Consider the following 14,992-nt stretch of genomic DNA (forward strand, 5'->3'; position numbering starts at 1 on the left):
CTGAGCCTGCTCATGTCCCCTTCACCTCATATTTACCCCCTCAAGCCTAATTCACACCCCTCTGCCTCATATTCAATGCCCCCTCCCCAGCCTGATTTACATCCTCTAAGCCTCACATTCACCCTTCCCAGCCTCAGTCACACCCACAGAGCCTGGTTTATGCCCTTCAGTCTCATACTAACCCTCCTGAAACTATTCACAACTATTTTAAAAATAAAATTCAGGGAGAAATGCAGATATACAGCCCTAGGTCAAAAATAAATAGAAATAAAATATAAATAGTGTTGATTTTAGGGCACCCAGGACTACAATATGCTAAGCAAACTCAATTGTCAATTATGCTGGCTACAGGTCCTTTTGATAAAAGGTGGCACATAAACATGGCATAAATTATATCACTATAAAAGTTATTGTACCAGAGGTTAGCTCCTTGCTACATTGCATGCAAAGCTCACTTTCCACCAGCAGAGGGCAGACACCGTTACTTACTGACAGTCTAACAACAGTTTTAACTATATAACTGAGTCTTTCACTTATACCTGGGATTGCAATGCAATAATACTGCAACCTGCAGGTTCAAGCCTTTAAAGGGTTAATAGTGTACATGTTAATCAGGGTTTGGAAGAAAAAAAAAAACTTTCACGACATGGCACAAGCAATCATACTAAAGAAACACACACCCAATATGCGGCATACACAATCTTTATTTACAGATGACTTGGATAATTAGGAAAGCTTTAATGTTCAGCAACTTTCGAGGCAGCTACCGCTATCAGCTTCAATGGCGGGGCACATTTTAGGACGTTATATACAGATGATGATGACTCGAGAGGGTACATATAACAGAGAAGCTTTGATCTTCTGCAGATCCACTGGCAGAGCAGATTGTAGGTTGTTATATACAGATGATGATGACCTAAGAGGGTACATATAAGAGAGAAGCTTTGATCTTCTGCAGCTTCGCAGGCAGGGCAGATTTTAAAGGGGAATTATCAGCAGGTTACCACCTCCTCGCAAGCTGATTGGCTCCTGGTTGGCCCATACCTTTTAGTGATTATTAATGGAGCGGGATGGCCAGATGTGGTAAGGCTGTTTGGAGCACTGGGGGTGCCCCCTAGGAGAGCCGATGCGGCCTGCTCCGATGATTGAAGGCGCTGGCCGGGGGCTGTTTGGCACTCTGGGGGTGGTGGCCCTGCCCCTGGCACTCCAAACGACCTTACCGGACACAGGATTACACTACAAACTGCATGTAAACAGCGTTGTGGTTGAAGGTAAGAGATATACCCTCATCCTCAGCGCCCCATGCGCAATAGGGAGCTATTATCAGATTAGGTTTGTCTAACCTGCTGATAGTTCCCCTTTAATTCAAGTCCAGTAGGTTTACTTACTTGATCATGTCAGGTAGTTATGGTAATATCCGGCAATGTCAATTCCAGTGGGTAGTGTTATACCAGGTTAAAAATTTCAAGTTCAGTGGGAACAGTGAAATCTGGAAAGAAGGGTGAAAGAGAATGGTGGGGTAATGGATTTCAGGGAGCAGAAGATGAAACTATAAAAGGGATATGGAAAAATTGGGCTCACTATTGTACAAGAACCTTCTCCACATCTCTCTCCTTCCAGTTTCTTCTGCGTCCTCCAGTCGTGCCTTGGACATTAGCCTGAGAGATGACACCAGCTCCCCCTTCACCGATGGAAGTCCAGCCCTTGTAGGTAGCATCATTGACTGGCGACGCTTGATACTCAAAGTCACTCTCCCTGTGAAGACATAATAAAGGATGAGTCAGTCCAACAAGCCAAGCCGAGTCCCTGTGTATATTGCTACTCAGGTGAGACATGTTACTACACACGTCTAAGTGGTGCTCCAGAGTATAACAGTGTACATCCAAAACAGATAAAGAAACAGGCACTTACCCATCAAGGTGTGATCTTCTTCTTTATTCTCAAAAACCTAACAATAAAAAAATGCATGGAGAGGGAGCAGGGCAAACAGGTCTCAGCTTGCTGAGACCTGTTTGCCCTGCTCCCTCTCCCTGCGGTTCTTTGTTGTTGAGTTTTTGGAAATAAAGAAGAAGATCACACCTTGATGGGTGAGTGCCTGTTTCTTTATCTGTTTTGAAGGCATAATAATTAGAGATGAGCGAACCTGGAGCATGCTCGAGTTGATCCGAATCCGAACTTTCGGCATTTGATTAGCAGTGGCTGCTGAAGTTGGATAAAGCCCTAAGGCTATGTGGAAATCATGGATATAGTCATTGGCTGTATCCATGTTTTCCAGACAACCTTAGGGCTTTATCCAACTTCAGCAGTCGCCACTAATCAAATGCCGATCGTTTGGGTTTGGATGGACTCGAACCCGAACCCGATTCGCTCATCTCCAATAGTAAAGGATGAGGTTAGAGGAGAACTGAAGGGGAAAGAAGCAGATCGGCTACTATGTAAAAAACTAAGAAAGTCCCATAACTGGGACTCAGTACATAGACTCAGTACATAGAAGTAACATGAATTACTCAGAATCCTCGCCAGTTTCCAGGTCGCTTAGTCCAAAGCCGTCTTCAGAGTCACTGGGCATCATAGACTCCTTATATTTTTGGATGAGTTGGTCGTTCTTTCCTTTTCTCTTAAAAGTTTCTTTTAGTCGACTTTTGATGACTTTCTTCATCTTTTTCTTTTTGGTTTTCTCACCCTTTCCCATTGATTTCGCTGCTTCCATCCATAAAGCGATTTGTTCATCATCGCTGGAGTCACTGAGAAAGATACACAAGAACCAAGATGACGTCTATACATCCCAATGCCTGATCTGCCTATTTATGTATATAACATGATGTCAATATCTAAGGCCATGAGGTCTGTCATAACTACTTCTCTACTTCTCTATGTACTGCTGGAGCGTATAGAACTGAGCACTATATACTGGACTTCAGGGATGTAGTGTGAGTTATTAGAGATATAGTACAGAGTGTAGTAAGATGATGCCAAAGAACTTACATTTCTTCATCGTTGATCTCGTTGCACACTAGAGGTGCCATACAGAGGATGCAGGCATTGTTCAATATCTTGGAGCAACCTCCACAGTATTTTCCTATAAAGACATAGAATGTATATAGGACAGATGTGTATGTGTTTACAGCCAGAGACATAGTATATAGAACATAGAAACAGAAAGACCACCCGGTCCATCTAGCCTGCCCTTTTAGTATTTCCTTTCTTATTATCTTAGGATAGATACATGTTTATCCCTGGCAGGTTTACATTCAGTTATTGTAGATTGACCTACCACATCTGCTGGAAGTTTGTTCTAAACATCTACTACTCTTTTAGTAAGGTAATATTTTCTCATCATGTTTCTATCATGTCCCCCCTTTCTGTTCTTTACTCCAGACTATACAGAGTCAAATCCTTACAGTGACACTGTCAACCCCTTTTTGCAGTATGACTTCTCTACACAGGTGTAAAAGGTAAATTTAGCAGTTTTCATACCTTATTTTATATAATATGTCATGGTGCTTGTTCAAGTAAAAAGTGATCTTTTATCAACTGCAGATTGTGCTAAGTGGGTGGGGCTTCACGGCAACAGCGCCACTTAGCCCTGCCCACATCGCCACCGTTAATCCCGCCCCTGCATGACATCATAGGAACTTAGGCCCGGGCATCCTACCTTTGCATCCAAAAGTGCTGCAGGCATAGTATCCCTCAATGTTTTTGCCAGTAATCACTTGGGCACATCCCATACAATATTCTTCAATGGTAACAAAACGGTTTGCTAACCAGCCAAATAAAAACGGGCACCTGTTGGAAATATTTAGACAAGTCATCTGGAGATCAGGGGCACATGTACATTGATAAAGGAAACATAAGGATGGTAGTTACTTTGCAGCAAGTATTAGCAGAATGTTTATGTGGCCTCTGTCCGCACTGGCTTTTCTTATACCCTCGTATAGAGCCTTTTCCAGGTTACTACGCTTGGTTAGCAAATTGTTGTAAAGATAACAGATCCGCTTCTAAAAGGGAATAAAAGAGACATTTATTACTGATACCTTCTATCCTATAGAACCTGCCCTTCTCATATCTATCGATAGATGTAGAGTGTCTCACCTGCTCAAGGGTTGGGTAGTAATAGGCACATATGTAGCGTCTTACCCTCTGCATATATATCCCAAGGATGGCTATACCAAACGCAGCTCCATGAAGGGCCCCTGTCCATAGAGGAGCAAAGTTACCAGCCAGGAGATAAATAAAAGAAGACAGGATAGGTTCTCAAAGCAAATCTTGGAAAATATACCCTAACTCCATTTTCTATTACGGATCAGTACCACCTTATCACCCAAAGAAGGCATGGATGCTGAGAAATGTATCTGCATTTCAGCCCATAGAGCAGATTTACACATCTTCACTTCCGATCTGAAGACGTTTCTGCCTTTCTACTAGATCAGTGTTTCTCAACTCCAGTCCTCGCAGCCCCCAACAGGACAGGATTGGAGGATATTCCATACAAAGAATAGGTGTGGTGATACCTGATGCACTCACTATAATTATATCACCTGTGAAATAGCAAGGAAATCCTCAATACACAACCTGTTTGGGGAGGGGAGCCGCGAGGACTGGAGTTGAGGAACACTCTAGTAGATTTATGATAAGTGTTGACAGGGCCGCTTCTGCCATGAGGCGGAATGAGTATTCCGCCTCAGGCGGCAGATTCTGCGGCCATGCAGGGGGCGGCAGATAGCCGCCCTGCAGCCGCTCACTTGTCCTGCGGCAGCCGTCCGGTCCCGCCACTAACGCTCACCGATGTCCCCTGCCGCGCTGTCAAGTCAGCAGCTTTCATGGTCCTCCAGCAAGTCGTGAGTGCCCGGGGTCAGCGGGGGCCGCGATGAGCTGGGACAGCGGTTATCGTTGGCGGCGGATGGCGGCGATGACAGCCGCTGACTGACAGCGCGGGAGCGCGGCAGGGGACATCGGTGAGCTTTGGCGGCGGGAGTGCTGCGGCAGGACAGGTGAGCGGATGCAGAGCTGGAGCGCGCGCGGGGGGCGGGTGTTCTTTGTATACGGGGGTGCCGGGTACGCATTGTGGTCTGGGGGGGGGTCGGGAGCTAGTGAGGGGGCGGCCGCCTGCGGTTTGCCTCAGGCGGCGGAGACCCCAGAATCGGCCCTGAGTGTTGAGCAGAATGAATGGAGCCGTGTCATACAGGGGAGGGAATTCCAGTGCATAGAACGGCACCGTGCACGGGAACCGGGCCGCGGTCCGAAAAACGGACCGCGGCATCGGCTTCCCCGTGACGGTGCCGTTCGATCTATGGGTTCAGCTTAAAGAGGATGTACCTGGTGGTACATCCTCTTTAATGCTGTTATATATTTACCCTACTTTTTATTGTGTATAGAAAGGTACCTATAAGGCCATATTCTAGGTAGTTAGGTGCAGTGGGTCGGACTTGGCATTTCCTGGTGTGGATGGTAATGTTGGATTTTTGTAAAGCATCAAATGAAGAGGCCAGGGTGGTGAAGATCTCCTCGGCAAGTCCAGTTCCATTCACAAGCAGGGAAAGTATCATGGGGGCTGAGACAAGAGGAAGAACACAGTGGACATGTTAGTACTGGTATGTTTGTGGACACATATGTATATACTCCTCTCTGCATCTTGTAGAGTGTTACGAAAGATCTGAGAAAGATTGTCACTTACCACGAGTTACTATTTCTCCTCTCATTAGATGGTCCACAAAATCTAGGAACCAGTAGAGGATGTAATCAACGATTATTGCGAGCAGTGCGACGAGGAGGCTACGCAAAACGTTGAAGATCGCGAACGTATATCCTTTCTTTTCTTTCTTTGTCAATGATAATGAGGCTGGAAAGAAAAAAATACAGGGTTTATATAGATGTTCTAGGTATAACCTATAGGCTGTATGTGGACAACATTTCTTTATTTACTTAGGCCCCCTTCACATGGACGTGGTCGTTTTTATGGTCAGGAAACACTGATCAGAAGGGCTTTTAGGAGGCTTCAGGAATTTATTAGTGTTTTCTGACCATAAAAGCGGAAGAGAAAAAAGAACATACTCACCTGCTGCAGGCTGCAGCGGTGCCCCTTCTCCCTCTGTCTTGCGGGTTTTAGAAAGCAAGCTGCAACATGGGGGGGGGGGAGCATGGCCTTCTGTAACTGGACGCATAATGCTACCTTCGGTCAGAAGAGGCCGGGAGCCTGATTAGGGGTACATACAACTAACAGGCCAAGCAGTGCATCCAGAGCTCCGGACAGTTTTTGGGTGCGCATCTGGAGGTGTCCAGAATTCAAGATGCCCCTATAGGGTTCCATGCCAGAATTCTGGTCAATTACAGGACAAGTTCTATAATTTCCTATTTACAGTCATGGACACCTTTCAGGAAAAATCCTGACAGGTGTCCTAGCCCAATAGAACCCTATGGATAGATATTTTTCTGACATGTGAATTGGGCCTTAAAGTTCTATATGACTATACATTAGAATAGCCTTGCATTGTTCTCTCACCGGGTCTGATGAAATCATATGCTTCTCCTGAGGACAGAGGGAGCAGAGTATTGCGGTTTTGTTTTGCTCTCATAACATCTAGCTCAATAAAGTCACGAGTAATGTAGATATTGTCGTGATTGAGGTCAAACAGGTAGTTTTTGCGATAGCGGAGGGCTCTGGAAGAATAAAATATAACATTTACTGGTTTAAAAGACCATATAGAAGTAGTGGAGATGAGTGGAATCTGTATATTCTATATGTAGTAATAAGAATTTTATTTGTATAGCGCCAAAATATTCCAAAGAACTGTACAACTCTCAAGGTGCCTATACAGACATTACAGAGATACACACTCAGAGGGGCTCACTCGGCTGCTGAGTACTGCATCTAGTCCTTAAACTCTAAAGCTACATTCAAACATTCAATAGTTTTTCAGGAGCAAATATGATGTCTGCAGTCGTCCGCAATCAGCAAATAATTTGTCCATAATGGATCCACAATCCGGATCAGCAAAGAAGGGGAAGGTGATAGTTAAAGAGGTTATCCAGCTCTACAAAAACATGGCCACTTTCTTCCAGAGACAGCACCACTCTTGTCTCCATCTTTGGTGCAGGTTTTGTAACTCAGTTCCATTGAAGTGAATGGAGCTTAACAGAAATGACACCTGAACTGGAGACAAGAGCGGAGCTGTCTCTGGAAGAAAGTGTCCATGTTTTTGTAGCCCTGGATAACCCTTTTAAATAAATGGGAATGGTTTGAAGTGATTACTTATCTGTATGTTTTGCAGACATTACTGACATTTCTTTCTGTAAAAATTACAGACGCTCCCTTAGACCTCTATGGGTCAATCTGTGCCACAATTGCGGTCCATACTAGAGCTTCTCAATAATTTTTTGTGGATTGGGGATCCATAAATATATGAACAGTAAGAACAGCCCAATTGAAATCAATGAGCCCTAAACTTGTCCTTAAAGGGGAACTCCACATAAGGAAAAAAAATTCTATTAAAAGTACATTAAAAGTTATATAGATGTGTCTCTATAATGTATTACCGTATCTGTGCGGTTCTGCTACACTGGTAGCTGCATTTTGGGAACTGCTCAACCAGAAAGTGCAGAAACACAATACAGGAAAAAAAACGGATTTTGGTAGCTTCAAAACTGGGATAGATATGTAAGTAATGCGTTATGCTTCTGCAGAAGTTTCATTTTTTTAACCTCTACCTGGAGTTCCCCTTTAACTGCAGATCTGCAGTTACGGACAAAGCTACGGAACGTGTGGATGTAGCTTAAACTGGAGAGGGGAAAGTTAGGAGAAGGTCTTGTAGTAGTCAAGATGGGAATGAAACAAGGCGACAACAGAAATTTTACCTGATTCAACAGCGAGGAAAGGAAGGATTCTAGAAATGAAGGGATTCAAGAACGTGAAAGGGATTGAATGCTGGTGGTGAAAGACAGAGGAAATATTGTAAAGATATGTATAATAATGAAGAGAGGCTCTTACTGTACGTAGGTAAAGACGCAGACAAAAAGCATAGAATAGCTGAACATGTTGACAATCTCCATATAATACTCCACATCTCCCTTTAGGTCTTTAATGATGTCAGCAGCCACATCAAAGAAATGGCGGCTGGCGTTGGTCCCAGAAGCAGAGTCAAAGGCCACGGTGATGTTAAAGTCAAACTGGTCCTTGAAGTCCCTGACTGCAGATAGAACGGCTAGAAGGGAGAGATGTATAATGCCATTATAAATATATATATATATATATATATATATATATATATATATATATATATATTACTATTATACTGACTACCTGCACAGTGCCAGTACAACTTCTATCATATGGGCATATCCTAGGTCTATTCATCATACAGGGCACAAGGAACAATGAAACAAGACAATATGGCTGCCTGTTAGGAGGGATTACTGGAAATATAATAAGAAGCAACAAGAAAATGTCTCATACTTACGATTTCTTATGTGTTTTCTTACAAGCGTTTGCACAAAATCAGGAATGGCACACAGGGCAACCAGAACTGCAACATAGGAACATTGTCATTAATGTAAGTACGATATATAGTCAGTCAGAATGGGTTAAAAGAAAAACAACATCAAGTTAGAAGACCCGCTAAATTTCTTACCTTCATCCTTAGCACTGTTTTTGTTAAAGGGGTATTCCAGGGAAAAAAAATCACTTTTCCCCTTTCCCCTATTCCATTGGCTCCATAGCAACGAATAGAGCCATGGGTTGCATGCCGTACCCGCGGCTCTATTTATAACAGAGCCGGCGGGGTCCAATACGTAGATCGGCAGAGGGTACAGAGGACGGACCCCCCTTATCTCCTACTGTAATTTTATTCTAGACAACCTCTTTAAATCTCCAGCTTTAATAATATGTAGATTAGGCAGTTCGGTGCACTGGGGGTGGTACTACAGCACTAGTGCACCAGTCCACCCTATCGGACCACCCATACTCCTGAATATTTATCCCGCACTCTCTTGTGATGAACGCCGAAGTGACTTGACTGCAGAGCACCACCTCAATATTTATGAGGAAGTATAGGCTGGTGGGGTGACTTGGCTGTAGTACCGCCCCCAGTGCTCCTAGACGCCTAATTTACATATCAATAAAACTGGACATTTACCAAAAGCAAGGATGAAGATTAAAAAAAAATACCTTCATTTTCAGCACTCGGTGCAAATTAGAAACATAACAACAGCTTAGAGTCTTCAAACCTGCTGTTAGGTTCCCTTTGAGAAGAGTAGGTTTTGGGTAACTGTAAAGTCATATCTCATTGTGTAATGCCGATGCACAACATTACAGTGTCAGGGTACGTTTACACGTACCGGATCCGCAGTGGAGAGTTAGCAGCGAAATCCGCTGCGGATCCAGTAGTGTGAAGCTGAATGGGTCCCAGTGCTGCCGTGCACTGATTGGCTGAAGAGAAGCAAGGGGAGTCAGGAGCCTCACAAAGCCGCAATACAGAGCTGGTAATGTATGCTCGGGGCCGGGGCTGCGGGCGGCCGACGGCGGCCGGGTTAAAGGGGCCGTGTCCTATACAGGCAGCGGATCTGCTGCGTGTATGGGACCCATTCAGCTTAACACTACTGGATCCGCAGCTAACTCGCAGCGTGAAATCCGCTGCAGATCCGGTACGTGTGAACGTACCCTCAGTGAATAAAATGCAATGTTCAGGTTCTATCGTCAAGCCTAATATACACAATGGAGAGAATTTATCAAAGATGCACCTGGCATACATTGGGGAAAAGGTGCAGATTTTTGCCCAAATTACCTGGTTTGCCCAAAAATCTGCACTTTTTCTTCAATGTATGCCTCTCTTGCCTGATGAGCAGGCATGGGGGAGCAGCGGGCCTCCTCCTGTTCTGATTTATTATGATTTATGCTTGCTAAGAGACATAAGTCATGGCAAAAATCTACACCAGATATTAAGTTCCCGGCATCCTCAGATCTGCTGGATTAGCTGAGAGGCGTGCGCTTCTTAGTAAATCCATCATGCGCCAGGGGGCAGGGCTTTATTTTGCAAGTATGCCGGCCTTGAGAAACTCCCCTCAATGTTCTGTATTCCATGATGATTATTATATGATTGTGTCGCGTGACATTACACTTACTTTTCGCCAGGCCACACAGAGGCTTGAACGCATCCAGGATGTAACACACAAAGCCCATGAAGGACATAACTTTAAAGCAGTTGTTCTTGGCTTCATCAAACAATCTGTTGCACCTCTTATATGGACGTTCCAGCTCTTCATTACAGATATCACCTATGTTCGCAATGAATCTCCAAATTCCACGGAGTACCTTCCCTATAGGTTAAACAAGACAGAAGTTATTATAGAGGGGTTCCTGCTCCAGAACTCCCTAAAGGGGCTAAGAGCTGTATAGAGGGGGCAGCTGTGTACACACACCATGGCAGGGACAGTCACGGACCACTCCATGATATTAAAGGGAAACTGTCAGCACCCGGGCCCTACCTAAGGTGCTGACAGTGTGCTGTAGCTGTCAGTCCCCTTGTCAGCATGATACCTTTTGGTAATTTGTCTGTGGAGTGGATTATGCGCAATCTCGCATCTTCTACATTAATGAAGAGTTAAAGAGGAGTTGTGGCTCAGTGTTTGTGCTGCACTCCGGCACACCTCACCACTCCTTCCTCCTCCCTCTTCTTCATGAATAATATATGCTGTCCACCCTCCTGCTCACTTGTACTGTCAGCCAGTGTTTATTTAAGACATAAACTCCCTTAAGATGACTGATCTTACTGTGATGGAGCTATGGTGTAGGTGTAAGTCACCCATTTAGAGACCAACAACAGTTTTTTTTTCCTGGGTTTGATTCCTATGATGGAAATGAAATTTAGTTATTTATTTTTTTCCTTATCGTATAAAAAATTAATTTTAAAACTAATTTGGACCTGGTTAGGAATTCTTAGCACTTTTAAAAATGATTCAATGATGAAAAAAAAAAAAACGGATTGCAGATCAGACACTGGCTGACAGCCGAGTGAGCAGGAGGCCGGGCAGCAGAGATTATTCATGAAGAAGAGGGAGGAGGAAGGAGTAGTAAGGCGTGCCAGAGTGCGACACAAACACTGAGCCACAACTCCTCTTTGACTCTTCATCACAGTAGGAGACCTGAAATTGTGCATAATCCACTCTATGGACAAATTACTAAGAGGTAATAGGCTGATTAGGTGACTATCCAACAGTTATGTATCCTATAAATCCTATAATTCCAAACCTGTTTTTCCAATAAACCTACCACAGACCAGTCCCTGCTATCCCAGTAACCCCATTGTGCATATCCTAGGAGTCCTTACCAGCATGTTTAGCTCCTTCAATCATTTTATGAAATAATTTCAATATCTCCTGTGACCCTAAGCGGATCTTGCCTCCAATGTTCTCTACAGATGTTAGGGCACCTGGAAGAAAACAGAGAATAATAGCAATGCATTTGTCAGACAGACTCTAGTAGCAGAATGCCAATATCACTGATTAATGTTATGCAACATTGCATCTGCTGGATTTAACATTTCCAGTCAAACCTATGCCAGCTCTGAGCTCTGAACTATGGGGGACATTTATAAAAAGTTCTGGCAGGGGTGTACACCAGGAAGAAGGCGCAGATTCGCCCCTTCTCCCCGGCATACACCTCCCGTATCCCCCGCACCCCGGTGGACTCGCAGGCATAAATCATGATCCAAATTTAGACCTGCTGGATTACTAGGAAGAGTGCGCCTCTTAGTGAATCTGGATAGGAAAAGAGGGTGGGACCTAGTTTAAGCCCGATGTACAAGAAAGTTGGTCTTGATAAATCCCCCCGTATTTGTCCACACAAAGGAGCTCCAGTGAAAACTGAATTTATGTAGAGGCATTGCGCCTCTACATAAATGCGGTTGGCCTCTATGCTACGGGAACATTTTATAAGTCTAGCGCTTAAACCTCAAAGCCACTGAAAGCGAATGCACCACTAGTACATCGCTTTTTTACATGAATAGACCAGAGCCAGCGCATTAGAATTACTGGAGCTGTGTCACAGAGGGGAGGGCACATGGTCACGATGGGGGCTGGCGGGCCTGCCTCCAGTACTTCCTGCCAGGCCGGTGCTTGGTCATAAGACCAGCACAGTGCGTGGGAACCGGGTGGTGGTTCAAAAACAGCAGCACCAGCTTCCCCGCATCGATGCCAGTCTATACATGTAAAAAACAAAAAAGCAATGTACTAGTGGCACATTCGCTTTAACAAACCTTCCCCCATATGTTTATGGTGAAAAGAAATGTGTCATTGCAAAGTACAATAAGACCTCATACAGCTCTGTACATGGAAAATTAGAAAAAGTGTTACTCACCCAATATTGGGTCGGTGAACTTTAAAAACAGCTCTTTAGTTTCATTCAGAGCCAGCTGTGCCCCACAAGCCATTGACTGCATTGACCGTTTGCCGTTTCCTACTAAGTTTGCAGTCGGCCCGTTCAAAACCATGCTGAATGCAATAAAGAGGATGATGGTCTTCGCTTCACCTAAAATAGGCAAAGTATTACTATGAGCAGTGGTTATGACCCGCATTGCAGATAGTACTGGACTGTACAGTTATAGAGAAGAAAATAATATAATATATACAGATAATAATTTTATGTAGCATATACAGGTAATAATACAATGTGATAAATTCTAATATACATAAAATAGTACAATCCGGAATATAATAACATATAATCTATACCTATATAGTCTAATATAAAGGATCTCTTACTTGAGAATATTTCCGGCAACATAAGTAGCACCGTAATCCTGATTTTCTTTGAAAAAGCCATTCCTAGTGCCAAGAAGCCTCCTATGGCAATGGTTGTTGCTAGGCAGAACCATAGGTTGTAATTTTTGACAAACAACACCATGTACGCATAGAATATAGTAAGTAAAATGCCGACAGTGAATCCTGCAAAGCTTCTCAGAACAGCTTTAGTGGGGGAGTCCTTTCTGATTCTGGCTTTGATAATCCTGTCGGCATCAATGTAGTCGGCGGCACTGACCTCCTCAACCTTTAATCGCTCTTCAGGCGGTGGGCATAACAGGGGCAAACATGTGCACTGGCAGGTGCAACAGGAGCACACTGGACATGGAGAACGACAATCACATTTACACAATGAGCAGAAGTGCTTGCACCAACCGCACAACCAGGCCCCTGGTCCAATCCTCGTCCCCATCTTCAAAGCAAGATGGAGCTACATCTCCAAAGACTCAGTGATGCATCTTCGCTAATATCTGAAGAAAAAACAGACATCAGAACGATCAGTATAAAGAATATTTTTAATTAAATTTTTTAATTTTTATTTTTCCTAAGAATTAATACAGCAACCTAGCACTGGGTTAGCCTATTGACTGATTGCTCAGTCAGTCAACGGCCTAAGCGGGGTCCTGCCTCGGCCGCAGACTGGCTGGGCGGGCATAATACATCCCACATCTGGGACTGGGGGATCAGAGCTGCGGGATACCGGCACTGAAGCAGGGGAGGTGAGAGCATGTTACATGTTTTATCCGCCTCCTCCCCAGCCAAGATTCACCCCAGCCCGGAGTTCCCCTTTAAGCCTGGCCATGTCACTGAGGGGAGGGGATATTCCCCTTTATCATGTGATTTTAGGATAAAAGAATTGGTGGGGGGAGGATGGCAGAAAGAAACACCAATATGCATATAGACATGACTTTTTTTTCCCCCTTATAGAAGTCTATGAGAAAAAATGCCAATGTTTTTGTGGAAAAACATAGCGTGCAGGGCCTGATGCTATTTCAAAACACTGCAAAGGCACTGGGGGGAAAAAACACCAAAAAAAACCTCCTGTGGGTATTGAGTTTCATTTTTCCCCATTGACTTTCAACTAATAACTGGCCGCAGCATTTTCGACCCCCAAAAAACCCTACTATGTGCCAAATTTGGTGTTTTTAGTGTCCCGTTTTCAGAAAAACATTTAGTCTGAGTCCAGCATTATGAACAAACACATTTCTGATTTGCTACAATGTGAGGCCGGTGTGTCTGAATGTGCTCGACCTTTGTGTTAAACTTTTCAATAAAAATATCCCAAATGTAAAAAAAAAAAATCCCAAAGGAAAAAAAAAATCAGTGATTCATTTTGCCTATAAAATAAGACATATTTTTGAAAAGGGCAGCAGGCATTGAGATATGTGTAAGTCCCACAGACGGGACCTTGGTTTATGGGACATTTCTGGCATACCGTGTGAAGAGGTCCCAAATGGCAATGCCCCTTTGGTTATAAACAATAGAGGAACATTTAGTTTTATATTTGCTTGATTTCTCTCCTCAGAATTACACCTGTAGGCCCCTTTCACTCATCGGTAAGATACTGTCCTTCCTCAATTATCGATCTGTAACTGCAGATGGCATTAGTACCCATTGATTTCTATGGACCCTCTCTTTGCAAGTGCCGGATTACCTTTTGTGAGTTGCTATGGAGCCGGAAAATACAGCCAAGCCATATTTGCGGCACAGATGACCCATTACAATCAGTGCGGACAGTAACGTGTACACATCCCTAATCCTGTCCGTAGTGGAGCTGTACATTATTGATGTGTGAATGGGGTCTTATTTCTGCTGTGGATGGGGTGAGGTCCATCGCTGTAGGTCACCATTATAACAGCACAAGGTCACCTACCCTTTGACGATGATGATGCTCTGTGGAGGCCATGTCATCACTGCCAGGACTCTTCTTCTTTACACTATGGGGGAGATTCATCAAGCAGTCTCACAGTCGGAATGTTCATCGTTGCCCATAGCAACCAATCACAGCTCAGCTTTCAAATATTAATGAGCTCTGGCAAAATGAAAGCTGAGCTGTGATTGGTTGCTGTGGGCGATAGAGGACATTCTTATAAGACTGATTGATAAATCTCCCTCCAAGAGTATTGTACTGTACTGTATTGTGTTCACCAAAATAAGTAATGGTTTAAGATTATTGTTAGGGCCATTAATTGTCCATTTGGTA

At 43.9% G+C, this 14,992-nt stretch overlaps 1 protein-coding gene across 1 annotated transcript; it reads right to left on the reverse strand.

The window, feature by feature from the left end:
- Positions 1-686: 686 nt before the first annotated feature.
- DCST2 (DC-STAMP domain containing 2) lies at positions 687-14,771 on the reverse strand. Its single transcript, XM_069945072.1, has 18 exons — positions 14,663-14,771; positions 12,751-13,259; positions 12,347-12,517; positions 11,319-11,420; positions 10,114-10,308; positions 8,454-8,519; positions 7,985-8,198; positions 6,500-6,657; positions 5,675-5,839; positions 5,384-5,551; positions 4,093-4,193; positions 3,868-3,998; positions 3,656-3,786; positions 2,986-3,079; positions 2,508-2,744; positions 1,582-1,755; positions 1,389-1,489; positions 687-916 (listed from the first exon to the last, which is right to left on the reverse strand). Coding segments are annotated over exons 2-17 (2,559 nt in total). The 5' UTR covers positions 13,202-13,259; positions 14,663-14,771; the 3' UTR covers positions 687-916; positions 1,389-1,488.
- Positions 14,772-14,992: the final 221 nt, after the last annotated feature.

The sequence above is a fragment of the Dendropsophus ebraccatus genome, chromosome 11 (assembly GCF_027789765.1).
Source record: "Dendropsophus ebraccatus isolate aDenEbr1 chromosome 11, aDenEbr1.pat, whole genome shotgun sequence".
Classification (NCBI taxonomy): domain Eukaryota; kingdom Metazoa; phylum Chordata; class Amphibia; order Anura; family Hylidae; genus Dendropsophus; species Dendropsophus ebraccatus.